This window comes from Podarcis filfolensis, assembly GCF_964270895.1.
Source record: "Podarcis filfolensis genome assembly, chromosome: 10".
NCBI lineage: Eukaryota > Metazoa > Chordata > Lepidosauria > Squamata > Lacertidae > Podarcis > Podarcis filfolensis.
Window position 1 is genome coordinate 65,494,056 of NC_139612.1, and position 27,709 is coordinate 65,521,764.

The 27,709-nt window shown below is 45.1% G+C and overlaps 1 protein-coding gene and 1 long non-coding RNA gene across 8 annotated transcripts in view; both read right to left on the reverse strand.

Moving 5' to 3' along the window:
* Positions 1–1,277: 1,277 nt before the first annotated feature.
* Positions 1,278–27,709, reverse strand: part of GATA3 (GATA binding protein 3) — a 74,699-nt gene continuing 48,267 nt past the window's right edge. For 4 of the 7 annotated variants that reach the window (XM_083573010.1, XM_083573011.1, XM_083573009.1 and 1 more), the window contains exons 4-6: positions 22,446–22,591; positions 8,403–8,528; positions 1,278–2,637 (exon numbers count right to left, since the gene is read on the reverse strand). In XM_083573010.1, coding sequence (XP_083429136.1) covers positions 2,353–2,637; positions 8,403–8,528; positions 22,446–22,591 — 557 coding nt within the window. In that variant the 3' untranslated portion in view covers positions 1,278–2,352. The remainder of the gene's footprint in view (positions 2,638–8,402; positions 8,529–22,445; positions 22,592–27,709) is intronic. The other 3 variants (XM_083573013.1, XM_083573014.1, XM_083573015.1) reach the window with 2 other exon arrangements.
* LOC310743168 lies at positions 9,232–14,402 on the reverse strand. Its single transcript, XR_014538847.1, has 2 exons — positions 12,942–14,402; positions 9,232–12,506 (listed from the first exon to the last, which is right to left on the reverse strand). It is a non-coding gene; the product is annotated as an uncharacterized lncRNA (long non-coding RNA).

Here is a 27,709-nt window from a genome sequence, read left to right on the forward strand (position 1 = left end):
ATCTGGCTGGGTTTCCCCAGCCACTCTGGGCGGCTTCCAACAAACTATTAAAATACAATAGTATATTAAACATTAAAAGCTTCCCTAAACAGGGCTTCCTTCAGATGTCTTCTAAAAGTCTGGTAGTTGTTTTTCTCTTTGAGATCTGTTGGGAGGGCGTTCCACAGGGCGGGTGCCACCACCAAGAAGGCCCTCTGCCTGGTTCCCTGTAACCTCACTTCTCGCAGTGAGGGAACCACCAGAAGGCCCTCGGAGCTGGATTTCAGTGTCCGGATTGAACGATGGGGGTGGAGACGCTCCTTCAGGTATACTGGGTCAAGGCCATTTAGGGCTTTAAAGGTCAGCACCAACACTTTGAATTGTGCTCGGAAACGTACTGGGAGCCAATGTAGGCCATCTTGAATTTTGATTCTCTCTTCTGCAGCATTAGCCACCCCTCCCAGTTTTGTGTCATCTGCATATTTGATGAGCATCCCCTCAATTCCTTCTTCCAAGTTGTTTGTAAAGACGTTGAACAACAACGGGCCCAGGACAGAACCCTGCAACACCCCACTTTTTTCCAGGACGGTGAAGAACCATTAGTGAGCACTATTTGGGTTCAGTCAACCAGCTACAATTCAGCCTAACAGTTACTTTGTCCAGTCCAAATTTCCCACGCTTCTCCAAAAGAATATATTGGGGAACTTTGCCACAAGCCTTATTGAAATAAAACTCATTCGGTAGAGCAAGAAAATTCTAGGCTCAGGGTCGTGAATTCGATCCCTGCATTGGGCAAAAGATTCCTGCATACAGGGGGTTGGACTAGCCGATCCTTGTTGCCCCTTCCAACTCTACAATTCTATGATTGTAAGACAAACTACATCCACAGCATTCCCCTGATCCACCAGCTTTTAACTCTAACATTCCTACCTTCCATGAATTTGGAGACCCGTTTCTTACTCTTTCCCCATATATTTGAATGGTGGTTGCGCTTCTGTTGTGACCCACCTTGGATCAGGCCATGACCCACTATTGGGTTCCCACCCAACCAGTAGAAGACCAGCAGTGTAGACCATTCTGATCTGGATGGACTGGTGTCCTGACTTGGTCTACAATAGCTTCCTACAATCCTTTAAACTTGTTTCAATGTTGCTGGTCTTAAAATCCTGGATCCCGAGAATCCTAGAGCCCAGGACCAAATCCTTTTCTGCCTTTCCATGGAAGCAGAGGCACACGGACACACACGCACACAGAGAGAACCTTTGAACATCACTCCGAAAGCATGAGCAGACAAGAAATCAACAGAATTTAATCTAGTTTATTCTCCAAAAAAAAAAGAGGAAAAAAATATGAAAACAAAATCAAAAGCGCAGTTCTTAACACTAGCAGTAAGTAAAATTTATACAACCATTCAGTCTGTATCATAGGATGAAATAAATCTACATCTTGTTTTTTTTTTATTTTGGTGCTTTGAATTATACATACAAACAACAATTACAGGAACTTGTTCACAATGCGTATAAGGCCTGGACAAACTCGCCGCAGCTACAAGCTGAATGTCACACCAACTGCCCTGAAACCCTTCAAAAACAAAAACATCCCCTATTGTTCAGAGGCCCCGTAGCCTGGAATGCATGATTTGCCTACAACTTGGATTAATTTATTTTTTTAATGCGTCAAAACAACTTGAGCCAGTGAGTGAAGAAAGAGAGAGAGAGAAAGAGAGAGCAAAAAACGCAAGTGGCAGTTTGTCCATATGCCGGTCCAACCTCGTTCTTCTCAGTCCGTACCAGGAAAACATTCAACTCATTATTTCATTTGACCAACCAACAAGCCATTTTCCTTTCCTTTCCTTTTTTTTTTTTTTACAGCTAAGCAGATGTCAAGAGTGTTCTTCAAAAATGTACAGAATTTCTTACAATATAAGTTATACAGTGTTCAGCATCAATCTGCTTTTCTTTGGGGGAGCGAGTGGGGGGGAAGGTTTGGGATTTGGGGGCTGGGCAGCCTGCCATCTCTTCTTCATGACCCTAGAAACCCAGTTCAAGAGCGGACTTGCGTCAGAATGGTTTATTCACAAATGGGACCCCAAATTTGGTGGCTGGCGACGCAAAAGACACTTGAGGAAAAGCGCCCAAGAGTTCACCTCCCCACGACATTTGCTCTGGGATGGTTTTCGTTTCTACGCCTCCGTCCAACTTTTAAAGATTTCGTTTTTTTCTTTCTGTGCCCTTGTCCATTCGTGTGCCGAGGGGGAAGCGCTCTCGCCTCTTAACGAGGCAAGGATTATCAACGTACCTCTCGTTCTGAGAACTTAAAAAAAGGAAAGGAAGCATCGCAGCGGGGATTTAAGTCTCTCTCTCGGGCGCGATCTTAGCCCATGGCGGTGACCATACTGGACGGGTGGTGAGGTCCGAAGGACAAGCTGGAGGGCGGGTGCATCGGGGTGGGTGTGGTAAGCATGTGACCCGAGTGGCTGAAGGGTGAAATGTGACTGATGGAAGACATGTGTCTCGACAGGGCGGCAGGGTTGAAGGAGCCGCCCTTAGGAAAATCGTCCAAGGTGTCGTGGACCTTTTTGCACTTTTTCGACTTGCTAGACATTTTTCGGTTTCGGGTCTGGATGCCTTCCTTCTTCATAGTCAGGGGTCTGTTAATCTAAACAAAAATCAATTAATCTTTTTGTGGGGCCGTCTCGTCTCCCCACCTGCCCTCCCAACTCCTCCTCCTCCAAAAGCTACATAGGGCGAAATGTTTCAAATGAAACTAATTCCTATCTGTCAGGATGGGATTTGGGGGATACAAGTTCTGGGTCTAATTGGGCACAATCGGCAGAGAGACCCACAAACAGAGCAAGGCTGGAAGCCCATGTTTTGAAGGATGTGAAGGAATACATATTGCCATATAAAGAGTAAGGAAGTAAGTCCTGCTGCACTTTTGGCACCTAAAAACGAACAGTGACACAAGCAAAAGGACCCAAAAGCTGCAAATCTGACTCGAAAGTCACTCAAAAGGTGAAAAGTTTAAATCCATATACCCCTTATGTCATATGTTTGTTTGATTGAATGTATTTAATTGCAAAGGGGGTGAAGTCATTTTGGAAATCTATCAATCACCGGTAATTTTCTTTTGTACCATCAAACCTCAGCTCCTGAACGCCTCCATTTTGGAACGTTTTGGTTCCTGAACGCCGAAAACCCGGAAGTAAATGCTCCAATTTTCGAGCGTTTTCCAGAAGCCAAACACCCGACACGGCTTCCGCTTGAGTGCAGGGAGTTCTTGCAACCAATCAGAAGCCATGCCTCGGTTGTCGAATGTTTAGAAAGCCGAACAGGCTTCCAGAACAGATTACATCTGACATCCGAGGTTTGACTGTACTGCTGAATCAACGAGAATTGTATTCGTCTTGTCTTCTTCCCATTTCGCCCCGTTTTATGAAAAATGTTCTTTTTATTATCAATGTACATTCTTTAAAACACCAAATAAAAGGTAAATAAAACACCTCTCTCTTAAGCTTTCCACTTACTGAACCCCCAAATATGCTGTTTAGTATACTCTCGTCCTTTTTTCTCCCATCAACTGGGCTGACCCTCTTTCCCTCACAAACCCCTGAAAATATATTTCCCTAAAGGTGTTGCAGTGATCTCTCACCCTTTTCTACGGTACCAAGGCAGGGGAAGAGAGGACAGTTTCCTCAACAAATCAACCTGAACCTCTAACCAAAAGACCTTGTGATCTGCAGGTGGTTTGGGGCTTCTTTGTTGTTGTTGTTTTAAAAAAGCAGGCCTGTGGTTTACTAACACCTTCCTTTCTCAACACGGACTAAAGCAGTTTTAACTGGATGTGCTCTGCTGGTAGCAAATGTCTCATTAATCACTAAAAGGGAGCAGCTTGGCAGGAGGACATATGCCTTGAATGCAGAAGGTCCCAAGTTCAACCCATTTTGAAACCTTTGAGAGCCTCTGCCAGTCAGTGTACACAATACTAAGCTAAATAGACCAACAGTCTGACCTGGCATAAAGGCCTTTTCCTGAACCTTAGTCCTTAACTGGTGGGTTGTGTTTCAGTATGGGGGAGAATTCAGTGCAGTTTGCATTTAAAGGCAGAACTGTTAGAATTCCTGCTCCATGATTGCAGTCATGGGATTTTTGTCTATCACATGGTGGTATATGTTTTGACTCCACAGAGTGGGAAGTGACGGAAACAGGATGTTTGTGTTACTGTGTTCCGTGAAGTGGGACTATTGTCCTTTGTTCTTTTTCTCTTTGCTGTCTGATGCTAGAGAGAGAGGGAGCCATGTTGCAGTGCTCCGTGTATGTTTATATGTAAATAAAGTAGATTAGCCAAAATGCTGAGTTGCTGAGGTCTGTTACGCAACTGCGCAAACTCTGCAGATCCCTAAGTGTGCCGATGTCTGTTGGCATCGGTCGCTGTGACGTTCAGGCTGAAGAAAGCTTTTGAAGCTCCCGAACAATCGACCAGGAGGGAGGGAACATGCCAGTCAGGCATGGGTCTCTGCCAGGGTGCTACTCGAGTGTAGGCTGAACTCCTGACAAGAACTACCCAATTCACATGAGAACAGAAACACAGCCATGGGAGGTCAGACAAAATTTGCAGGAGAGATGAAGTTGCAACAACAGAGCCAAGAAATGAGCTGAGTTGGCATGTTGGGAGATTATTATTATTATTACTATTATTACTATTATTAAATTTGTATACTGTCCTATACCCATAGATCTCAGGACAGCTCACAGCATAAATATGCCAGTGTCACTCAATTCCAGATCCGAAAAAGGTAGCATTTTAATATCAATAAAGTCACTGTTTGATTCACATAATTGCGCCGGGGGGGGGGGGGTGTCTCTATTTTGCTTTCGTGCAAAAACATTTACTCACCCAGGAGAGGGGGAAGTAGATAGGGAAAGGTGGGAGCTGACCAGGTTTAAATTCAGAAATGAATACACGCATTAAAAGCACCACCCCACAACCAACCCTATTGGTTTTGAAGGGGGTTGTGTGAAAGCTGCAGAGAGCAAAAGACTTTTTTTAAAGCCTCACATAAAAGTGAGAAATCGCTTTTTTAAAAATAAAAAAGTGCAAGGAACATCGTACAAAGCAATTGAAAAATCTCACCCCGCTGCCCCCATTCACATTACTCTAGTGCTAATGGTAAAGGGACCCTTGACCATTAGGTCCAGTCGCGGACGACTCTGGGTTTACGGCACCCATCTCACTTTATTGGCCGAGGGAGCCGGTGTACAGCTTCCGGGTCGTGTGGCCAGCATGACTAAGCCACTTCTGGCGAACCAGAGCAGCGCACAGAAACGCCGTTTACCTTCCCGCCGGAGCGGTACCTATTAATCTACTTCCACTTTTTGGTGTGCTTTTGAACTGCTAGGTTGGCAGGAGCAGAGACCAAGCAACGGGAGCTCACCACGTCACGGGGATTCGAACCACCAACTCTAGTGCTAAAGCTCTGCTATTACTGCTGTCACTATAAGACGATTCTTTTCAGTCGTTTCCTTAAGGGTGGTGCATTTTTGCAACTGCCTTTACACCTAGATATGGGAACGAAGTCTACCAGGCAGCATATTTTGGGGGTGCCACTTATGCATTGTCAAAAGGAGAGAGAGCACGCATCCCCAAAGCAAAAGGCTCAAATTTGCATAACATTTGCGAGTTCGTTATTTGTTCATTAAATTTATATCCCGCCCTTCCTTCCAAAGCAGCCCAGGGCAGCAAATTATAAAGACTGTATCTTAAACAGAAGCACTAATCGTGCAGGCGTGCCCAGCTGCCAAGTGGCTGACGGGCAAAACCTCCCTTCCTAATGCTTCTCGGTCTTTTAAACCAGACTTGGTTTCAGGCAGTCCTTCAGATAAAAGACTCCCTCAAACAGAGGAATGCCCTCCGAGAGCCCTTCAAATGCAAGGTAGGGCACCAGTTACAGGTAGGAAGCCGTGTTGGTCTGCCGTAGTCGAAACAAAATAAAAAAATTCAAAGCAAATTCGAAACAAAATTAAAAAATTCCCTCCAGTATCTGAAGAAGTGTGCATGCACAGGAAAGCTTATACCAATAACAAACTTAGTTGGTCTCTAAGGTGCTACTTAGAGACCAACTATTTAGGGACACAGGTGGCGCTGTGGGTTAAACCACAGAGCCTAGGACTTGCCGATCAGAAGGTCGGTGGTTCGAATCCCCACAACGGAGTGAGCTCCCGTTGCTCGGTCCCTGCTCCTGCCAACCTAGCAGTTCGAAAGCACACCAGTGCAAGTAGATAAATAGGTACCGCTCTGGCAGAAAGGTAAACAGGGTTTCCATGTGCTGCTCTGGTTTGCCAGAAGCGGCTTAGTCATGCTGGCCACATGACCTGGAAGCTGTATGCTGGCTCCCTTGACCAATAAAGCAAGATGAGCACCGCAACCCCAGAGTCGGTCACGACTGGACCTAATTATCAGGGGTCCCTTTACCTTTAAGGTGCTACTGGAAGGAATTTTTAAATTTTGTTTCGAGGTAGGGCACCCTATCAGATATATAAATAGCAACGTTATTCTAGCATATGAATGTAGGAAAAGACTTCTGGACCACGTCAATGGCCCATCAAGTCCTGCATCCTGTTCTCGCAGTGGCCAACCAGTGGTTCCCAGCAACTGGGATTCAGAAGCACTGCTGGCTCCATCCATTTTTAAAGCCATCCAAGTTGTTGGCCATTACTGCTTCCAGTGGCAGTGAGCTCCATAGCCGAACTGTGCACTGCATGAAGCACTTCCTTTTATCTGTTGTGGATTTTACACACTGGGTGTCCCAGAGTTCTAGTTTTATGAGAGAGGAAGAAAACCTTTTCTCTGCTCACTTCCTCACCATTTTGTAAATGTCTATCATGTCACCTCTCAGCACCAGTCCTTGAATAACTGAAACTGCATCCATGGAAGGGGGTTTCAAGTAGCTTGGGGAAAACCCAAGGTTTGCAGATGCGTGCAAAAACTTAAGAGGAAACCTCCCCAGGGCTGGGGGGGGCAGAAACTTCCCAAAATAGCATGCTCAAAGGGCATGGAGTACTGGCTGGCTGCTACGGGGAGGTGAGAGACAACGCAGGGTGGAATGGAGTGTGCTAGTATAGGGCACAGCTCATTGGCCAGCATTCCACCCTGGGAGATTTTGTTGCAGGATACACCTTTTCATATAAATTTCCCCATATCTTTTTATGAGCATTATTTTATTGACTGATTGATTGATTTGATTTGTATTTTAAAAACCCTTCATCGGTGCGGTTCACAGCATAAAAACACAAAATACATAATAAAAACAAGGGCAAAAAATGAAATGAAACAATAGCCTCTCTCGCTCCCACAAACACGTTGATTTAAAAGAATATCAGATGTACTAAAAGCACCCCGACACAGCCAAAGCAGATTTTTTCACCCACCGGACAAAATCAGATTCCCTTCTTTTGGAGAATTGCTTGTGTCACTTTCTTTATTTCCCCCTTCCCCTTGAAGCAGGGTTGCAAGAAAAATGTTCCAGAGTTTTGTGAGAATATTAGGGTTGCCACCTTGTCCCTGCCCTGTAGGGCCTCTAATACTTTGGCTACCATCCGACAGAGAGAAATTTAACGAGGGCCCTTTTCCCATCTTGTGGAGACAGTGTGGTTATGAGAATACACTGCGCCAGCTAATTTTCAGCTGGTCTGGCAGTTCTTTGTGCCTCAGGAGCTTTGCGAGGGGGAAAAAATGGATGGCAACCCTAGCAAGAATTGAGACGCAACCTGTAAAGGGTCCCTGTGAATCCACTGCCTTTCCAATCAGGCAATTTTCATTTTGGTTAGAACAATGTATTATCTAGCCAATACCTCAATGTTGGACTACTGGACTAGGACCTAAGAAGACCTGGGTTCAAATCCCACTCACGCGTGAAATTCCCTGGGTGTCCTTTTTCTAGTCACCTTTCCCCAGCCTATCCTACCTTACAGGGTTGTTATGAGGGTTAATGGTTGGGAAGCAAATCATTTTCACTATCCCCGATCAAATTAGAGGGCAGAATTAAAATGTAATTTATTATTATTATTATTATTATTATTATTATTATTATTATTATTATTAAGTCTTCCAACCAGCATTCCATACAATGTTCAGCCCCATTAAAAGGACTCTCAGCTTGACTTCTCCTTCTTCCCTTTATATGTTACAATACCATGAAGGCCCATTTACACCTGACTAGCACAGCTTCATTCAGAGTGCATTAGAGTTCACCGAACATAATCGGTGTGCATTGAAGTGCACTGTGTTCAGCTAAAGGAGCCCCCAAGCAGGAGCTGGTGAGATAAAGCTCTGTGGTTTGCCTGTCCACACGCAAGCCAGGAAATATATCCTGTCCTAGTTTAAACCCCAAAAGGTATTCTTCAGAGAGTTACTGCCTCACTTACATTGTGGAGCTTGTAATACAGCCCACAGGCATTGCACACGGGGTCTCCGTTGGCGTTCCTCCTCCACAGGGTGGTGGTGGTGGTCTGGCAATTTGCGCACGATGTTCCTGCCCTTCTTGCCGCTGACTGGGGTAGAAAAAGAAAAAACAGGCGTGTTACAAAGATGTCAAAAGGTGGATCATGGTGCATTGACGTATATCCAAAGCAGTGAATTGTAGTCAATTACAGACATTTGCCACGATAAGTAGGACATTACAGGGATTGTTGCAGCTAGAGTATATATATATATATTTATGCATCTTGCAGCACTGAAACAAAGTATTAAGAGGTTGATGATGACTTGGGTTGTGTTCTATCCACAGTGATTTCCCATTGATTAATTGCATCAAAGTAACAACACACATTCTATTCTTAAGGAAATCAGCCCTGAGTGCTCACTGGAAGGACAGATCCTGAAGCTGAGGCTCCAATACTTTGGCCACCTCATGAGAAGAGAAGACTCCCTGGAAAAGACCCTGATGTTGGGAAAGATGGAGGGCACAAGGAGAAGGGGACGACAGAGGACAAGATGGTTGGACAGTGTTCTCGAAGCTACAAACATGAGTCTGACCAAACTGCGGGAGGCAGTGGAAGACAGGAGTGCCTGGCGTGCTCTGGTCCAGGGGGTCACAAAGAGTCGGACACGACTAAACGACTAAACAACAAACAACACATATCATCTGTTATCCACAAGCCATGCAAAATTTACTTTTTTTCACTAAGGCCGTTCCCTCCTACAACACCAACTAAAAATACTCAACAATTCTCTTGATAATTTTTTATTTATTTATTAGAGAAAATGGTTTCCTAAATATGAGGAGTCTAGAAAAATTATGAATGTGCGAAAACCCTTTGTGCACCAGTAATAGGGATTTTGGAACAGACTTGCTAGTTAATACACGTTTTCAGAAGACAACAACATCACAGCACCGTCTAGCTTGTCTAATCTCCCTGCCTTAAATCAGAAGCTTAATTTAAGTCTGGAGTTTTAAGTCAAGTTGATTCTCCAGAAACTGATTTTGAAAGCCAAGGATTTCAGAAATATGTACAAGGTGGCAATAATATCACCGTACAAAGGCCCAGTGTTGTTATGCCCATTTTACAGGTAGACAACTGAATTAAAGGACTTGTGTAAAGCCAGCTAGAAGGTTCCTGGCTGACCAGGGATTTAAAAGAGAATTTGGGCTCTTAGCCTGCCCTTTATCTTACATCAACTCTCTCTCAAAAAAATATTGCATCATATCCCAGGAAGGAAATGACATGTCAGTGACAAGAGTCCACTGACTGCTATCCAACTTCTTGACTTGGTTTAAAAAGCTACTTTAAAGTATCAAGTCTTGCATCCCCCAATCTTGTTGGATTATGATCTTTAGTTTAGCTGACTAGCACATGCACCAGGTGGTATACGGATCTTTTTGGCAGGCGTTTAGAAAATGCAAAGAGGCCAGAATCATGTCTGAAATAAAGCAGCCATAATAAGCAGCCAGGGAACTGTAATGTTAGGGAAATCGGGCCTGTGTTTTAGGTGTTCCGTTCCACAGGAGTCTGGAGTCATTCCAGCCCAGGTTTTGCACAAAGCTTAGTTTCTTCCCTGTTTGGACTGTCCCAGTTCAGACTTCAGGGCTGGGGAACTCACATACTGGAGTGAATCATTACACACACACACACACACACACACACACACACACACACACACACTGCGTGTTAAACCCTTCTTCCTGGCACCTAGTTTTCTAGAAACCTTTTTTTTGTTGTTTTTCAGAGGCACACCACATCCTTTGACACACACACCATGTCTGCATTGTGAAGAAATAAGTGCCTTTCATCCCTGAGCAATAGCCACGCTGCCTGAGGTCAATGAGAATTGGACTAGATGAACTTTGGGGTCCCTGTCCCTTCCAATTCTATGATTCTATGTCTCTGTGAAAGGCTACCCTAGTTATAGAATGATGTGCAAGGATACAGAATCATCTCCCCATCCCCAGAACCTGGAGATGGAGGGAGGTAAGCGTTGAGGCATTAATCCCAAAGCAACTGCTCTGCCCCCAGACCTGACAGACCCCCCCCCCAAGTGCCCCTCTTTTTCCAGAGGCAGTCCTGGATTAACAGAAGCCATCCCAGTTCCTGATTCAGAATGTCCCGCTTTTCCTTAGGATGTCCCTATTTTCATCGGAGAAATGTTGGAGGGTTTGGAGTTATGCGACTCCTGAGCCATCTGAAGGCAGCCCTGTATAGGGAAGTTTTTTATGTTTTTATATACGTTGGAAGCTGCTCAGAGTGGCTGGGGCAACCCACTCAGATGGGTGGGGTATAAATAGTAAAATTATTATTATTATTATACATTATCCCTATTTTCATCGGAGAAATGTTGGAGGGTATGGAGTGAGCCACCATTGTGAAGGAATCCATCTTCCCATCCTGGGGGGACAGAATCCCTATTGTTGATTTTAAGAGGCACTGCCTCGTTTTTTAAGAAAGTCATACGGAGAGCCTGTGTCCCTTAGGAGAAGAGCAAGGCAAAAATCATGTCCCCACTGTGTCACATCAAATAGCAAAAACGAGGAAAAGCCAGAGTATTCCACAGTGTGGAATACCAAATCATTAAGCTGTCATGCTGAAATTATTGTAACGGCTTAGCAATCTTTCGCAACGTGGAAGAGCCTTGTTGTTTTCGCATGTGGGGATTGGAAATATAAAGCACATATTCATACTCCAAGAGATTCCTGCATCACAAATGGAAAAGAATAGGCAGTTTTGCCAAAGAATGAATCATAGAGGCATCTTTGCCAAAAGTAATTCTTAAAGTCTTTTGTGTACGTGATTGGCTGGGTGAAGGCTGGTTGTTCCAATAAGAGGATATCAAAAGGCTTGCAGTGCAAAGGATGCGTCGTCTTAACGCCACAGTCATAAACCCGTAAGTCACACCAATTACCGTATTTTTTTTTTAAAAAAAAACCTACTCCTGTGTCGTGAGTTTAAGGCTACGGCAGAACCCCACCAGTGCCAAAGTAGCTGCTTTCAGTGGAGATGTTATAGAATTCTATAACATTGCATTGGTGATGTTGGTGCAATTGCTGTTCATAGATCAGGTGAACTGAACTCTCTGCATGGCCCACTAAGGCAAAATTAACACCATCAACAATGTAAGGAGACTAGAGATGGAGAAATAAGAATAGAAGAATCTACTGGGTCAGAGCAAAGACTCCTGCAGTTCTGTTTCCACAAGGACCAACCAGAAGTCTACAGGAAGACCACAAGCAGAATCTGGTTCTCCACAATCTTAAATCCAGACCATCTCATAACTGCATCCATTTGCAAATTACTGTTTTCAAGCCTGCACAGAAATTCACATTCATTTTGCACATTTTTTTTCCTAATATGTATATTCTGAGGTGTCCGTCCTATCCATTTTGCATGCAATTTCTTTTCGTCTTTGTGGGCAATTTTCCTTAAAACGTGCACATTTTGGGGCTGAAGAGGTGCACCGCAAAACTCAGGCAAGTGTGTATTTAGAGGATTGGCTGTGTTTTCAGTTCAGGCATTTTGTACATTTGCATACAAAATACGTGAACACATATCTTACCGAACCACAGGGGCTCAATAACTCTTCTGCTTTGCTATCCATGGGGCAGATTGGGGAGAGAGATTTGAAGCACTTGGATAGACAATCATGCATGGTTAATGGTCCCCTAACAGACTGCCTTTTACCAGGTCAGATTAACCCACGATTCTGGTACCCTAACTGTCATAGCAACAGGTCTCCAGAAAAAACTCTTCTCAAACCCTGATCCTTTTAACTGAAGATACTAGGAACAGAGACTTTCCCCCATGCCCTCTGTCAAACAATTTTTTCCTAGAGAGTGGCAACCCATACAGGTTTGCTATAAACAAATGCTCAAAAACACCCACAAACATGGACTGGGGTTGTTGTTCTACATGATAGAAAAACAGCCTCCAAAATAAGGTTCCCTTGGCTCCAGCCGCAATTATACCATGACTAACAAACTCCGTTAGTCCATACGGAGAGACTTTATACCATATCAGGCCAACAGTCCATCCAGTAACCTATTTTACAGAAGCTTTCGCAACTCCCCTCGCCTGCAACATTTATTCTTACTCTTAACTAGCAATGCCAGGGGATTGAACTTGGTCCCATCCATCTGCAAAATATCACGTGTGCTCTGCTTTTTTAACTGCCGTACTCCCGCAAAAGAGAATTATCTGGGTAATCCTTCGCAGTCGCATTCATTCTGATGCGAAGTATGCCATAGAATAGGACCCCGTCTTTTGTCCTCAACTACAGTTTAATGTCTGGGTAGTTTCTGCCACTGGTGTCCAACTAACGCAGGGTTTCCCAAACTTGCATCTCCAGCTGCGTTTTTTGGACTACAATTCCCATCATCCCTGACCACTGGTCCTGCTAGCTAGGGATCATGGGAGTTGTAGTCCAACAACAGCTGGCGACCCAGGTCTGCGCTTTAAAGTACAATGCCAGAGTACTTTTTTTTTAAAAAAAAAGTCGCTTTTTATCGCTGATTCAGAGCAAATGGCAATAGGCAGGAGACCTGAATTGGCATTTGTTCCAATTCTGCATTAAAGAGCAGGTTTTCACATCGAAAGCACCAGGGGTAAAAGAAAAAGGGGGGAAGAAATCTGCTCTGACAAAGCATTTTAAAGCCTAAACCTGTCCCTAAATAGCTTGGGGCAAAAGTTAAGTATAGTGAATGAGCCTCCAGTGAAATCAATGGACTTAAGTCCAATGACTGCATATATCTCGCCAGGCAAGCAGAGCAAACCTAAAAAGAAAATATGTCTGCCAAGGACTGTCAACGGGTGTGTTCTGTGCTCCCCCCCAAAAAACCCACCAGAATTCTGTGCAACAGTAGTGCAATTTATGCACAAAGGAAAACTGAATTCTGCAAGCAGAATGCATCCTGTAACTTGGCCCATCTGCAGTTATTTCTTTTGCTTGTGCTGGGAGGTTACAGACTAGGAACACAGGAATTGCCTGCAGGATCAGGCCAATGGCCCACCTAGTCCAGCATATTTTTTCTTACAGTGGCCAACCAGATGCCCATGGGAAGCCCCTAAGCAGGAGATAACACACTCTGCCCACCTGCAACTCCCAGTAACTGCATAGGGTAGGGGGAAATGTGTATACAGAGAGTTCTCTGCCGACAGCCTTCTACACCCACATGCAAATATACAACCAATGGCAATTCTGTGTACCAACCTCTGCCTACTGAATTTTCACCAAATCATTGTTGCCCGCACACTTATAAAGCCTAGATTTGTCACCCTAGGGACTAGGAATCTGATTATTTTTCAATATGAGAGTTTGAGGATGCTGAACTCTATTCTAGTTACCAAAAATCCACACTCCTAGAGCACTATCAATCTTGGAGTATGCTTAGCTCCACAGAGGATATAAGAAAATGACAAAAAACCAACAACCCCAAATTCACAGCCATGGATACCTTGAAAACATATCACACTTCCAGTTTGGCCCAGGGCCATTCAAATTTGAGCTTTAAGGCCATGCTTAAAATTGATACTGAAATCAGTGGAAACAAAATACATTTAACTTGAACTGCACAGAGTCCTTGGCATCTGTAGACGTTGGCTTTAAGGACTGATGCACACCAGAGTTCTGCAGCAAAGCCTATTTGAGGTACCGTAAGTTATCTCTGCCACGCCTTGGGGATGTGGCAACATTGATTTAGACACCTGCCACATTGTGGTGCAATGCGTTTTGTAAAATGATTATTATTATTTATTAAATATGTACACCGCCCTCTACCCGCAGGTTCCAGGGCAGTTGCAACATAAAATCACAATATAAAAATACAGAATGCGTAATAAAAACAAAACAAGCCAATAATCCCTGCTCCACAACACATTTTTAAAGGGCGTTGGATGTCAATCAGCTCAGCCGGTACAGAACGCTAGACGATCCACAAGACGGTTAAATCAATTCATATTGAAGATACCTTAATATAGAGAGGACTGGAAAGGGCGTATGATCACACGACAGAGAGCAGAATTTAATCGAGGGTGACAGCAGGGCTCAGCCCTGGAACTGGTCATTAAAAACTAAGCTGCACTCTGAGACATGAACAGTATGTTTCCAAGCAAAATTCAAAGTGTTGGTGCTGACCTTTAAAGCCCTAAACAGCCTCGGTCCAGTATATCTGAAGGAGCGTCTCCACCCCCATGGTTCTACCTGGACACTGAGGTCCAGCACCGAGGGCCTTCTGGTGGTTCCCTCCCTGCGAGAAGCCAAGTTACAGGGAACCAGGCAGAGGGCCTTCTCGGTAGTGGCGCCCGCCCTGTGGAACGTCCTCCCACCAGATGTCAAAGAGAAGAACAACTACCAAACTTTTAGAAGACATCTGAAGGCAGCCCTGTTTAGGGAAGCTTTTAATGTTTGATGTATTACTGTATTTTAATATTTGGTTGGAAGCCGCCCAGAGTGGCTGGGGAAGCCCAGCCAGATGGGCGGGGTATAAATAATAAATTATTATTATTATATGAACAATAAAAAAGGATGGCAATAAAAAGAAGAAGTTGTTGGCATGGATGCCACTAGCGGTACCCCCCAACCAGACTCTGGTTGCGTACACAACAGGCATTTTAAACACAGTTCCCTCCTTCCAAAGACTCCTGGGAGCTATAGCTTGCAACTGAAGCTCTGCAAGAGGGAAACTGCAGTTCCCAAGGTTCTCTGTTAGGGGTGCTTATATTGTCTGTGCGTCTGAGGATATGGCATACAACCAAAGCCTCATGACAATCTGCCTTGAGTGCTACCAAGGCTGGAAGGCCTCTGAGATTCAGGAGGAGCTAAGATTGGTGCCTTGTTCGTCTGAGGGCAGCGCCCAGTGAAATGTGCCTGAGGGCTAGAGGCAGGGCCTGATGAAGAGGAGGCAGGGCTAATAGCTAGCATTCTCATGCCAAGCAGGTAAATCAACCTGCTCCCTTGGTGCTGCCCCACTTCCTTGAGATTTAAGCCTCTCCCCTAGAGCTCCTGAGTCCAAATAACAGCCGCAAACCTCTTCGGGAAAGACCGATAGTCCCGCTTTGCATGCAGAAGGTCCCAGGGCTGAAATCCTGGCATGCTGCTGCCATTCCATGGGAGCCGTCGCGAGCTTGCAAAATAATCTGAGCTTGCAGAAGCAATACGGAGCTAAGTAGACCGATGGTATGGGAACGTAAGATGAACTTGCTGGACCAAGCCAGTGGCACATCTACGGCCAGCTAAATCCTGCTCTCACAGCAGCCAACCCAATGCCTCTGCAAAACCTACAAGCAGGACCCGAGCGCAAGAACCCTTTTCCCTTCCTTAGGGGAGTTCTTGAGCATTGTTGAGCTCCAAGAAAGAAGAGTCCACACACACACACACACAAACACACACACACACGAAGGAGACTGTTCCACTGTCAAACAGCTCTTACTGTCAGAAAGCTTTCCCTGATGTTTAGTGGGAATCACTTTCCTTGTACAGTGGTACCTCGGGTTACAGACGCTTCAGGTTACAGACGCTTCAGGTTACAGACTCCGCTAACCCAGAAATAGTACCTCGGGTTAAGAACTTTGTTGCAGGGTGAGAACAGAAATCGCGCGGTGGCAGCGGGAGGAGGCCCCATTAGCTAAAGTGGTGCTTCAGGTTAAGAACAGGTTCAGGTTAAGAACAGACCTCCAGAATGAATTAAGTTCTTCACCCGAGATACCACTGTAATTTGAAGCCATTTGAAGCACCAACACTTTGAACTGTGCTTGGAAACGTACTGGGAGCCAATATAGGTCTTTCAAGACCGGTGTTATGTGGTCTCGAAAGCCGTTTGCACAAAACAAAATATGTATTTTATCAAAGTAATTAATTGTTGAACTGAAATACAATTAAGAAGAAGTATATTAAGAGTGGGGCCCTAAGCTATAGCTTGTTTAGCTTATACGTAAATCTGGCACTGTACCCTCTGGAGCAGGAGAAAACAAACATAAGGCACCGTAAGGCAGTTCCCTATGTGCCCATCCTATGCAAACCCTCCTAGCTAGGCAGGTGCATTTTCCTTCAAAAAGAAATAAATCCCAGCTGCTTCTGATATGTCCAATTTTTTCTCGAGTGTAAGGGTTGGGAAGATGTGGCTCTCCCAGTGTTCCTGGACTACAAATCCCATCATCCAGCGCCATTGGCCATGCTGGCTGAGGCCAGGGAGATGTGGGCCAACCCCATCCTTGCTGTAGCGGTAAAGACTGGGGAGGAGGGAAGAAAGAAGGACAACTATTTATCATGTATAATCTCCAATCCACAGATATTTCTTAAGAGTTTAGCTTTTGTACACTGAATTTATGTTTAGAAAGTTAAAAGGAAGGGAGGTGTTTGAGGGGGAGGGGATGCACCAAATTGAAGTCCTCTCTCGAAAACAGTTCTTTGTAGGTGTTCTGCCTTTCCCAGCAAAGGAAAGAAAAAGATTATCCTCCTTGGTTAAGGAGGGCAGTGGCTTCCCTTTTGAAGGATTCTTTAGCTGTGATTCCCACATTGCGGGGGGTTGGACTAGATGACCCTAGGTACCCCCTTCCAACTTGACAATTCTATGACACTATTCAAGGAAACAGCTAGAAAAAGATCAAGGTGGCACCTCGAGTTTTGTTCATGATTCATGTAAAAAGGAAACGGGGGAGGGCCAGGAAATTTATACCTCTTTCTCTGAAGGGGGAAAAGAGCAAAAAACCACTTTTATTCTCACCAGCAGTGGTGAGTTGGTCTTCCCCAGGTGTCTGGCTTTCACAGGTGGAAAGTTCATCTGAAATTTGTGTGGGCACTCGAGGGAAGAAGGCCCCTGGGCTGGGTCTTGGAACAGGTAAAAAATGCAGACTGCAAATTCTTCTGCTCTCAGGGTCCACAAACACCATGCATTTAAAGCACAGTTCCCCAAAAGATAGATACGATAAAACGATAATCTTTATTGTCATTGTCCCATACAGAACAATGAAATTGAAATAAAGAAAGAAAGAAAAGATCTACCTAAGACATTCAAAACCAACAAGCCCGGTATCCCAGGTATCCCAACCTGGTTAGCCCCCTAAAAACTCTAAGACGCCATTTTAAAAATACAATATACTCCCATAGAGACTCCTTAAAGGTAAAGGGGCCCCTGACCATTAGGTCCAGTCGCGGACGACTCTGGGGTTGCGGCGCTCATCTCACTTTATTGGCCGAGGGAGCCGGCGTACGGCTTCTGGGTCATGTGGCCAGCATGACTAAGCCGCTTCTGGCGAACCAGAGCAGCGCATGGAAACGCCGTTTATAGCGGTGCCTATTTATCTACTTGCACTTTGATGTGCTTTCGAACTGCTAGGTTGGCAGGAGCAGGGACTGAGCAACGGGAGCTCACCCCGTCGCGGGGATTCGAACCACTGACCTTCTGATCGGCAAGTCCTAGGCTCTGTGGTTTAACCCACAGTGCCACCCGCGTCCCTAGAGACTCCCTACACTGCTTTTAAAACCAAAATCACATTTGGATAGAAACTGTTTCTCAGGCGGCTAGTCCTAGTCTTTATAACCCTGTACCTTCTTCCGGGGAACTGGGAACAGAGTTTTACCCCTCATGGAGCTGCCATAATGAACTACAACTCCCAGGATTCTTTGGGAAGAAACCTGAGGTACACATGCAACATTTACATGCATAGCCCCACCCACTAAGGGCATGTGGCCCTCGAGAGGCTAGCAAGCAGAGAATGTGGCCCTCGAATCAAAAACCTGTTCCTCAGTCCTGGTCTTCTTTAACTGGCAGTGCCTCTCCAGGACTGCAGGCATCAGTCTGTTTACCTAATCTTCCCACAACCACTCCATCATTCTAACCTGGGGGTGTCAGGATTTGAACCCGGGACCTTCAGCATACAAAGCATAAAACTCCACCGCTGAGCCATGGTGCACCCTTTAGCTCTGTATTGTCAACACTGGCTTGGCAGTGGGTCTCCGAACAGTTTTCAGGCAGGAGACCTTCCCAGACCTGCCTGGGATCAAGCCTGCGGCCTTCTGCATGCAGACCAGATGCTCTATCACTGAGCTATGGCTGTTCGCTCCCCATAGCTATAGAAGGAGTCTCAAGCCAGTGAACCCTTTCCCATTCTGGGTAGCAAACAGGCTACCATATGGGGTGCCATCGCAGGGGGTGCTGGACCCTTCCCTACACACCCTGGGTAGCCCAGCCGCAACCGAAAAGGACCCTAAACTGGGGGCAGTGGAAAGACACGGTGACATTGCATGCAGACCGCACTGAGACACGTTTCACCCCACTCCGGAGTCGCTCAGTTTCCCCTCTCTGCCCCCCAACTCCATAATACTTTACAGCGCGCACACAAAAGCCCTTTTTCTATCGGAACAGCATTGTAAGTCATCCAAAGCGTTTAGAGAAACAGATGTAGAAACAAACAAATGTCCTATTTCCTTAGGGCCAAACGACACGGTGCACGCAGTCATGTGTAAATTTCCTAGCATTCCCCCCCCCTTTCTTTTCTAATCGAAAGCAGCCAAGGGGGGGTTGGTTTCCATTCTTGACTGCAACACTGGCAGGGGAGGGGGCTGCTTAACCCTTTCCCCGTGGGCTAGTTTTGAATTCACGTTCCTCTCCTAAGCTGCTTCTCCTGGTCCCGCTCCGCCAGGTGGGAGATAAGATCGCCCCAATATCTTTCTCCTTCCAAGCAGAAACATAGGTGGGAGAAGAAGCTGGAAGAAGGTAAGTATCAGAGATAGGAAGAGCCCCGTTCTCCTTACCTGAGCCCCCTCTTTTGCTCTGCGCTCTCGTAAAATCACAAGAGCCCATCTAGTCCAGCATCCTATTCTCACAGTGGCCACCCAGAGGCCTGTGGGAAGCCCAAGGGGGTTGCCATATGTCCTCTTTTTCCAGGACACGTCCTCTTTTTCATGGGTATGTAAAATGAGAGTCGTCATAGCCATCCGTGGTTAAAAGCAGAAGTCAGCAAATGTGTCCTTTGTTTTTTTGCTCCTCATAATACGGCAACTCTACCTGATCCTGACACAGTTCTGAACCCTCACGAAGCAATTCCCCTTTGGCGTCAATGGCTATTAATTACTGATAGCCTGTCTGTGAATGGGGGGCAAATCTAGATATTATTAATTCTTATTAAATTTTCTATACCGTCCTGCATCCAAGGATCACAGGGTGGTTTAAAATATAAGAACACAAAATTATATAAGCCAGTAATGAACAAAAGACAATAACCCCCCCCCCCCACACACACACACAACTTAGTAGGCTGTAGATTAATTAGCCAAAGGCCTGGGAGAAGAGGAATGTTTTTGCCTGGCGCCTAAAGATATGTACTGGTGCTGCCACATGAGCCTCGCTGGGGAGAGCATTCCACAAATGGGGAGCCACTCCAGAGAAGGCCCTGTTCTCGTGTTGCCACCCTCTGGGCCTCTCACGGAGGAGGCACTCGACTAAGGGCCTCAGATGACTATTGCAGAGTCCAAATGGCTGTTGCTCCTTCAGGTAGACTTGGACCCTGGATCACCAGCAGCATAAATCAAAGATTTAGGCATGTGTGAATAGGTCATCACAGGCCAAACACCACAGACAGAACCAGTGCTGTTTTTCTTTTAAAAAATGTTTAGGGGTACTCTCATTTTCCTACTCATATTGAAATACTGCCCCTCAATGAGGCCAAACTTAGATTCGCAAAATGTTTAGGGGTATGCATCCTCCCGGAAAAAAAGTGCTGGACAGAACTATCACTACCAATGCGTGCACACCACTTGTCAAAGGTGTCAGTCTGTTCACAAACACATTCCTTTTCAATTCGGCAAAGCAAGAAACAAGGACTGTCATTAGCATCTATCCAAGATGGAGAAAACCTCTGAGCCTCAGGAAGTCTGCTTGTTTCGTTTTTAAAACCTGTAGACTGCTTTTCTCTGAAAAGGCCCAAAGCAGTTTCCAACTATATTAAAACATGCAATCCTTCAAATACAAATAAAAACAGCATAACACGACACTCTAGATCTCCAAGACAGATTAACCAATTCCTCCAAGCTAAACAACAGAAAGCCATCTCAGCAGCACACCCCTAGCGGGAGGGAATTCCAGAGTCAGGGCACCACCACCAAGAAGGCCCTGTCTCACGTCCCTGAACACACTTGCTAGTGGGACCGTGGACAAGAACGCCCTCAGCAGATCTCAGAATGTGGATCAACTGGTGATGGGAGGTGGATGTCCAGCAATATCTCGGGGGAGGGGGCACAGGCTCCCCACCCCTAAGCCAACTGACTAAGCCAACTTCTGAGTCTCCTGCAGTTCAGGGCCTCTTCCAAAGACAAATCAATCTCCAAAAACAATGAAGATTAAAAACCTGCCGGTTCAACTCATGCCTCTGATCATATGCTTCTAATTTAACCAAAGAAGTAAGGATTCACAACTTTCAGCACTGAGTGAGTCATCCACACTAGAGGTCACCTCGGACTTGCATGTTTCTCCATGAACCACAGCTTTGTGGTCTTCTTACAAAATTCCCACGCCGATTATTATACCCTTATATTGGAAATAAGGCGATAAGGAATTTTGAGGTTCTAATAGTCAAGGAGGGCAGGTATCAACACCTGTCAGAAGGACAAGTTTCCCAATGGTTGTGAGCAACTATAACTAAATGGAACCTCCATGTTCAAGAGATAGTATACCTCTGAAAACTAGATGCTGGAGTCAAAGTGACTTAGTAGCCTTCATGACTTAGTAACAGGCTTCCCAAAGGCATCTGGATGCAAACACACGGCCTTATCAGGTGGACTTGGTGCAATCCCCAGAGCCTATTCCCACATAGAGCACTTGCGATTTGTACTTTTATACATGGGTGGCAAACCCGTGTCCATCCAGATGATGTGGAACTCCAGCTCCCAACATCCTTGGCCATTGGCTGATGGGAGTTGAAGTCTGACAACATTTGGAGATCCACAGCTTAGCCATGCCTGTTCTGCCGTCGCAGTTCCAAAATGTCTGGAAACTTTCCAGTTGTTTCCAAAGGGCAAATAACATAGGACAACGGGAAATACCCTCTGGTCACTGGCTCTTCTCTCACGTCAAGTTGAATTTCTGCAGAGTTGTGTCTAGGGTCGCACATAAGCACCACAACTGAACACCGCTCCAAAGGGAGTTGAGTAACTTCCTGCTAAAAGCACAATCGGTCATAGCCGTACACAGCCCACTCACAGCAGGTCTAGAGTGTGAAGCCATTCCAAGTGGCCAAGATGCGTTCCCACAATTGTGCGCATCATGTGCTCCAGACCATGAACTAGGTGACCAATTGAAATGGAGAAGGTCAAAACATGAATTCGGAAATAATAGGGTCCAATTTTATGGGACATGGATAGCCTGGGCAAAATGACAGACGGTATTAATTTCGATGGGTCTGCTTTGACTATGGAGAACACTGTATACCATCCTGTGTCATTTAAAACAACAAATGTAATCCCAAAGTCACTAGTCCTTTTGGAGTTCCAGAAACTGCGTCATGAATGGGGAACCGATGCACCGCTTTTAAATCCAGGACACTTTCAACTTTGGAGAAAAACTAGTTTCAAAACATCCCCCCCTTTTTTTTACAATGAAATGGATTCTTTTTTCATGCCTACAGCATGCTTCCCGGCCCGCCCCCCCAAGCTCCCACTTTCTTCAGCCACCCCCCTCTAGAAACCGCCGAAGAAAAAACACCCCCCCTTACTTGATTCTTTTTTAAATAAAAAAATAAAAGAGATATATAGAGAGACATAGAAATGGTACATAACTTGGCAGGCATAGTGAAAAAGGGGGGTTGGGCTCTCTCAAAAACCCTCTTCTGTACAGACAGATAAGACTTTGGGCGGGGGTGCCCAAATCTACTCCCTCCAGAAAGTTCTCCATCTTGGGCTGAGGAAATTCAAAAACACAACATGACAGGGAGGGAGAAGAAAAAGAAAAATAAGAAGTTAGTGCAGTTTTTGAGAGTCAAGTCACTTACCAGCCTTCTCTTCGGCTTTATCAGGGGGCGGTTCTGCCCATTCATTTTATGATACAGTCCACAGGCGTTACACAGATAATGCCCCGTACCGTCTCTCCTCCATAGGGGGGTCGAGGTAGCGCCACAGTTTACACACTCCCTGCCTTCTGGAAACAAGAGGGGACACAGTTCATTGATGGACAGCAAGGGCACAAGAAAATTAACAGGCGAGGGCGGGGAGAATCGAAAGAGGTCTTAGCAATTTCTCCACCTAGTTCAGCTTCCCCTTCCAACTAGGGCTAGGTGAATCTCTAAACTTCACTCTCTCATTCCGCCAACCTTAAATTCTTGTTCCCCACATTCCTGCAGCCATTTGTGAATTTTTTTTTAACTTCCCATGAAAATTCGTCAGCATTTCAGTGCAAATTTCTCCTGTAACATTTCCAACCAGGGCTAGGTGAATCTCTAAACTTCACTCTCTCATTCCGCCAACCTTAAATTCTTGTTCCCTGCATTCCTGCATTGGTTTGTGACTTTTTTTAAAAAAAGTTCCCGTGAAAATTCATCAGCATTTCAGTGCAAATTTCTCCTGGAGGATTTCATATTCTTTCTGTATAAAATTTTGCCAAGCGGACACAGTTTTGCAAGAGATTCCCGCTAACAGAATGCATTTCCTATTGTTGTTCTCCCTAACGCATGCACTTTCAGCCTACTTTCCCCTACTATTCAGGTTTTCGTACAAGTCGTTTTGGTGGAGAACCACATCACAACATTCAGGGAAGCGCAAATTTCGAAAGGAAGCCGAGTTTCCAGTTCACATATTGTTTTGGAAAGTGTGGATCGGGTAGATTCACATTAAAATCTGGGCTGAACCAAATTTCTCTCCTGTCCCAACTTCCAACCCTCCCTGGTCAAAAGGCAGGCACTTCTGGAAAAGCCGGGTGCAATTAAACAATTATGCTTGCTGCCCCATTAAAAAAAAATCTAGCAGGACCAGTGGTCAGGGGTTGTGGGAACTGTGGTCCAAAAGAAGCTAGAGACCCAAGTTCAAAAACCCTGATTTACATTATGGGTGGAGCCATTTTGGTTCAGTAGTACATTGTGCATGTTATCAACACTTTATATGCAAAGAAATAACTGAAAAATATACCCAAGACTACTATCAAACCTTCCACTTGGTCTTCTGAGCGCTGGATTCACTCACTCCACTATAATTTAACAGCTAAGGGGGTGGGCTTTCTTTTAGGTTCAAAATATAATAGAAAATCATGTAAGCTGGATCTGCAACGAGGCTGGCATCCACACCGTAAATTTAAAGCAGATTTAAAACACATGGCTTTCCCCCCAAAGAATCCTGGGAAATGTTGTTTATTTAGGGTTCTGGGGGTTGTAGCTTTGTGAATCCAGTTGCCTGGGTTCTTTGGATATGATTTGGATGTGACCAAAACGTTGCGTCATGGAGCATCCTTGCTCAATGTGCCAGCCAGCCCCTTTTCCGGAATATCTTGTTGCATTCCCCACTTCATCCCACAGACACTCAGCAAATCTGTGACCATGTTTGGCTTTCAATGAGTTGTTTGGGGGAAAGTTTCTCCTTAATGGTTGTTGTTGTTTTTAAGTGCTTCTGAAAACCTTGGGATTCCCTTGAACCTGCTGATACGTCCCTCTTGCACACAGGTGGTGGCAATTTGACTACATAACGATCAGTGCTCAGAGATGCCGTTGCCATTAATATGCATGGGGTAATTGTCTCCCACAAGGTGTTGTCGGTAGTTCAAAATATACATATCTTAGTAGCTGCAGGGAGAAAATGACAGCCTGTGCAATGCATGCTGCTTTAGTGTTTGGGTGCATGGATTTAGATGCGCAGTCACTAGAGCAACAAAATGCTTATTACAGCCCTAGGGGAAGGGCCCCGTAGCTCAGCAGTCTTGCATGCAGAAAGTGTTGGGTTCAATCCCTGGTGTCTCCAGGTAAGGCTGGGACAAAACAGCACCCGGAATTCCAGACACCCTCCCACCAAGTGTCCTTAGTTCCCAGGGACAGTCCCGGATTTACAGAAGTTTCTGATTTGATCCCAGAATGTCCCACTTTTCCTTAAGGTAAAGGGTAAAGGGACCCCTGTTCATTAGGTCCAGTCGTGGCCGACTCTGGGGTTGCGGCGCTCATCTCGCTTTATTGGCCAAGGGAGCCGGCGTACAGCTTCCGGGTCATGTGGCCAGCATGACTAAGCCGCTTCTGGCGAACCAGAGCAGCGCACGGAAACACCGTTTACCTTCCCGCCGGAGTGGTACCTATTTATCTACTTGCACTTTGACATGCTTTCAAACTGCTAGGTGGGCAGGAGCAGGGACCGAGCAACAGGAACTCACCCCGTCGCGGGGATTCGAACCGCCGACCTTCTGATCGGCAAGTCCTAGGCTCTGTGGTTTAACCCACAGCGCCACCCGCATCCCTATTTTCTTCAAAGAAATGTTGGAGGGTATGGAGTTATGCAACCCCCAAGCCAATGAAATAAGTAACTATACAACCTTTAGAAGACGTATGAAGGCAGCCCTGTACAGGGAAGTTTTTTAATGTTTAGTTTTTGTTATGTAAGAAGCTGCCCAGAGTGGTTTGGGCAACCCAGTCAAATGGGCGGAGTGTTGTTGTTCCTGCTGAATAGGACGTCCCCATTTTCATTGCAGAAATGTCAGAGGGTATGTGAGAATTGCTGTCAGTCAGTGTCAATGACACTGAGCTACATGGATGAATGGTCTGACTCAGGAGAAGGCAGCATTCCTATGTTCCGACTGCACATCATCACCGCAAGCTCAGAGACTGGTGTGCTAGTAACTAGGGGAGAAGGTTTAGCCTTGAAGACTGAGAGAGTGTAACAACACACACCAGCAAAGGTATCCCCCTCAAATGCAGAAGTGACAAAATAAGAACAATTATTTCCTAAGGGCAAGTGCCAGGAAACAGCCTCCTCCTATAAACAGAGTCCATTTGAGCATAACTGCACTTCCTTTTCCAAATCGAAGTGCGCTCTGTATTTTAATTGCAATTCTATCCAAAATCTGGAGCTAGATATGGGAAAGAGAACCTATGGCTCTCCAGAGGCTGTCCTATCAGCAGCCAGCATGGTCACTGGTCAAGGATGATGCACTCTGTAAATCCCAAGAATGTTTGCTCAGCTCTGGGACTCAGAAGCCTATCCAGATAAGGCAGGTCACTTTTCTTAAACTTGTTCACATACCCTCCAACATTTCTCCGATGAAAATACAGTGGTACCTTGGTTCTCAAACTTAATCCATTTTGGAAGTCTGTTCCAAAACCAAAGCGTTCCAAAACCAAGGCGTGCTTTCCCATAGAAAGTAATGCAAAATGGATCAATCCATTCCAGACTTTTAAAAACAACCCCTAGAACAGCAATCCAACATGAATTTTACTGTCTAACAAGAAGATCATTGATCCATAAAATGAAAGCAATAATCAATAAATAAGACAGTATTGTAATGGTAAAAATTAAAATTAATTTTTTTCTTACATGCCCTGATGATAGTCATAGTTTGGATGGGCTTTTTTTTATCCATTTCCGCAATCAACCAACCAACCAACCAATCAATCAGTAGCTGAACTGGGTTCCACACAGTCACAAGCCAGTCACAAGTTAGTTCCATAAAATGAAGAACAAGTCACAGTAAAAAAAAAAAAAAGCCACGCAAAAAAAATAGCAAAAACGAAAGCTCCAAAAATCACCTCTGTGTTGCGTGGGTGTTTGGGACTCAGCAACCAACAGACTCAATGGGAAGCGTCTGATTAGCAGCAGGGGACTCTATTTACAAACAGAACTCAACAGGAAGCGGAACATGTTCCACTTCCAAGGCAAAGTTCACTACCCGGAACACCTACTTCCGGGTTTGCAGCCTTCTATTTCCAAGTTGTTCATAAACTAAGCTGTTCTAAAACCAAGGTACCACTGTAGAGATGTCTCCTCCAACACCTCTCTGATGAAAATAAGGACCTCCTAGTCTGTACTCTCCAACATTGGGGCATCCTAAGGAAAACTGGGACATTCTGGGATCAAATCAGAAACCAGCTTCTGTAAATCTGGGACTGTCCCTGGAAAACAAGGGACACTTGGAGCGTTTATGTTCAGGCTGTGGTTCTGCAGAAAAGGAACGTTGCATAATGATGGTGTGGCCAACTCAACACAGATGGCACCATTTTCTCAACTGATGGTAAGAACTGGGTCTTATTTCCTTCCTGGTAGCTTTTGTTTTCTCTGATCTGTTTCACTTTCCATATTGTCAAGTGAGGCAGATCTGTCCCCCATCACCACCCCATCGCCTTTGCCAAGATCTCATCATTTCACTGGTTTGTTGAAAAAAAAAGCCAGGCAGCTTAACCTCCTTGTCTCACAAAACCCTGAGTTGCTAGATTGAATCATGCAAAAGCTCTGCTTCCCTGCAGGTAAACAAACTAAAATGTGCCCCCAAAAAACGCAACAGCCCTCAGCTGCCGATATTAAAGCTAGGGTCCAATAAGGCTTATGCAGTTTTCATGAGCAAGATTTAAAAACTTTGCATGCATTCTTGGTGTTAATGCACAGCAGAACACAGAAGATTGTATACATCCTAATAAGGTAGGTTTTACATTTGCATTATAGACTGATGGGAGCGTGTGAAAATACCCAGGTCAACGCAGGTTAACGTATGCCAGCATTAAACATCTTCCTGTTGTGAAGGAAGTTTTAACATACATTTAGGAAGAAGTTAGGATAAATGTTCTAATAAATGGCATGTAAATAGCCGTCACTTTTCGAATGGGCAAAGGAGTAAGGGACTTTCAAACCAAATTATCCTAGACGCAAGTACCTGGACTTACGCTAATGCTATTGTAAGCTGCATCAACAGACATATAGTGTCCAGATCAGGGGAAGTAATAGCACTACTCTATTCTGCCTTGGTCAGACCACACCTGGGAAACTGTGTCCAGTTCTGGGTGCCACAGTTGAAGAAGGATGTTGACAAGCTGGAACATGTGCAGAGGAGGGCGACCAAGATGTTCAAGGGTCTGGAAACCATGCCTTATGAGGAACAGTTGAGGGAATTGGGTATGTTCAGCCTGGCAAAGTGGAGACTGAGAGGAGACATAATAGCCTTCCTCAAATATATAAAGGATTGTCAAATGGAGGGTGGAGCAAGCTTGTATTCTCCTGCTCTGGAGGAAAGGACCCGAACCAATGGATTCAAGTTACAAGAAAGGAGTTTCTGGCTAAACCTCTAGTACAGCCTTTCTCA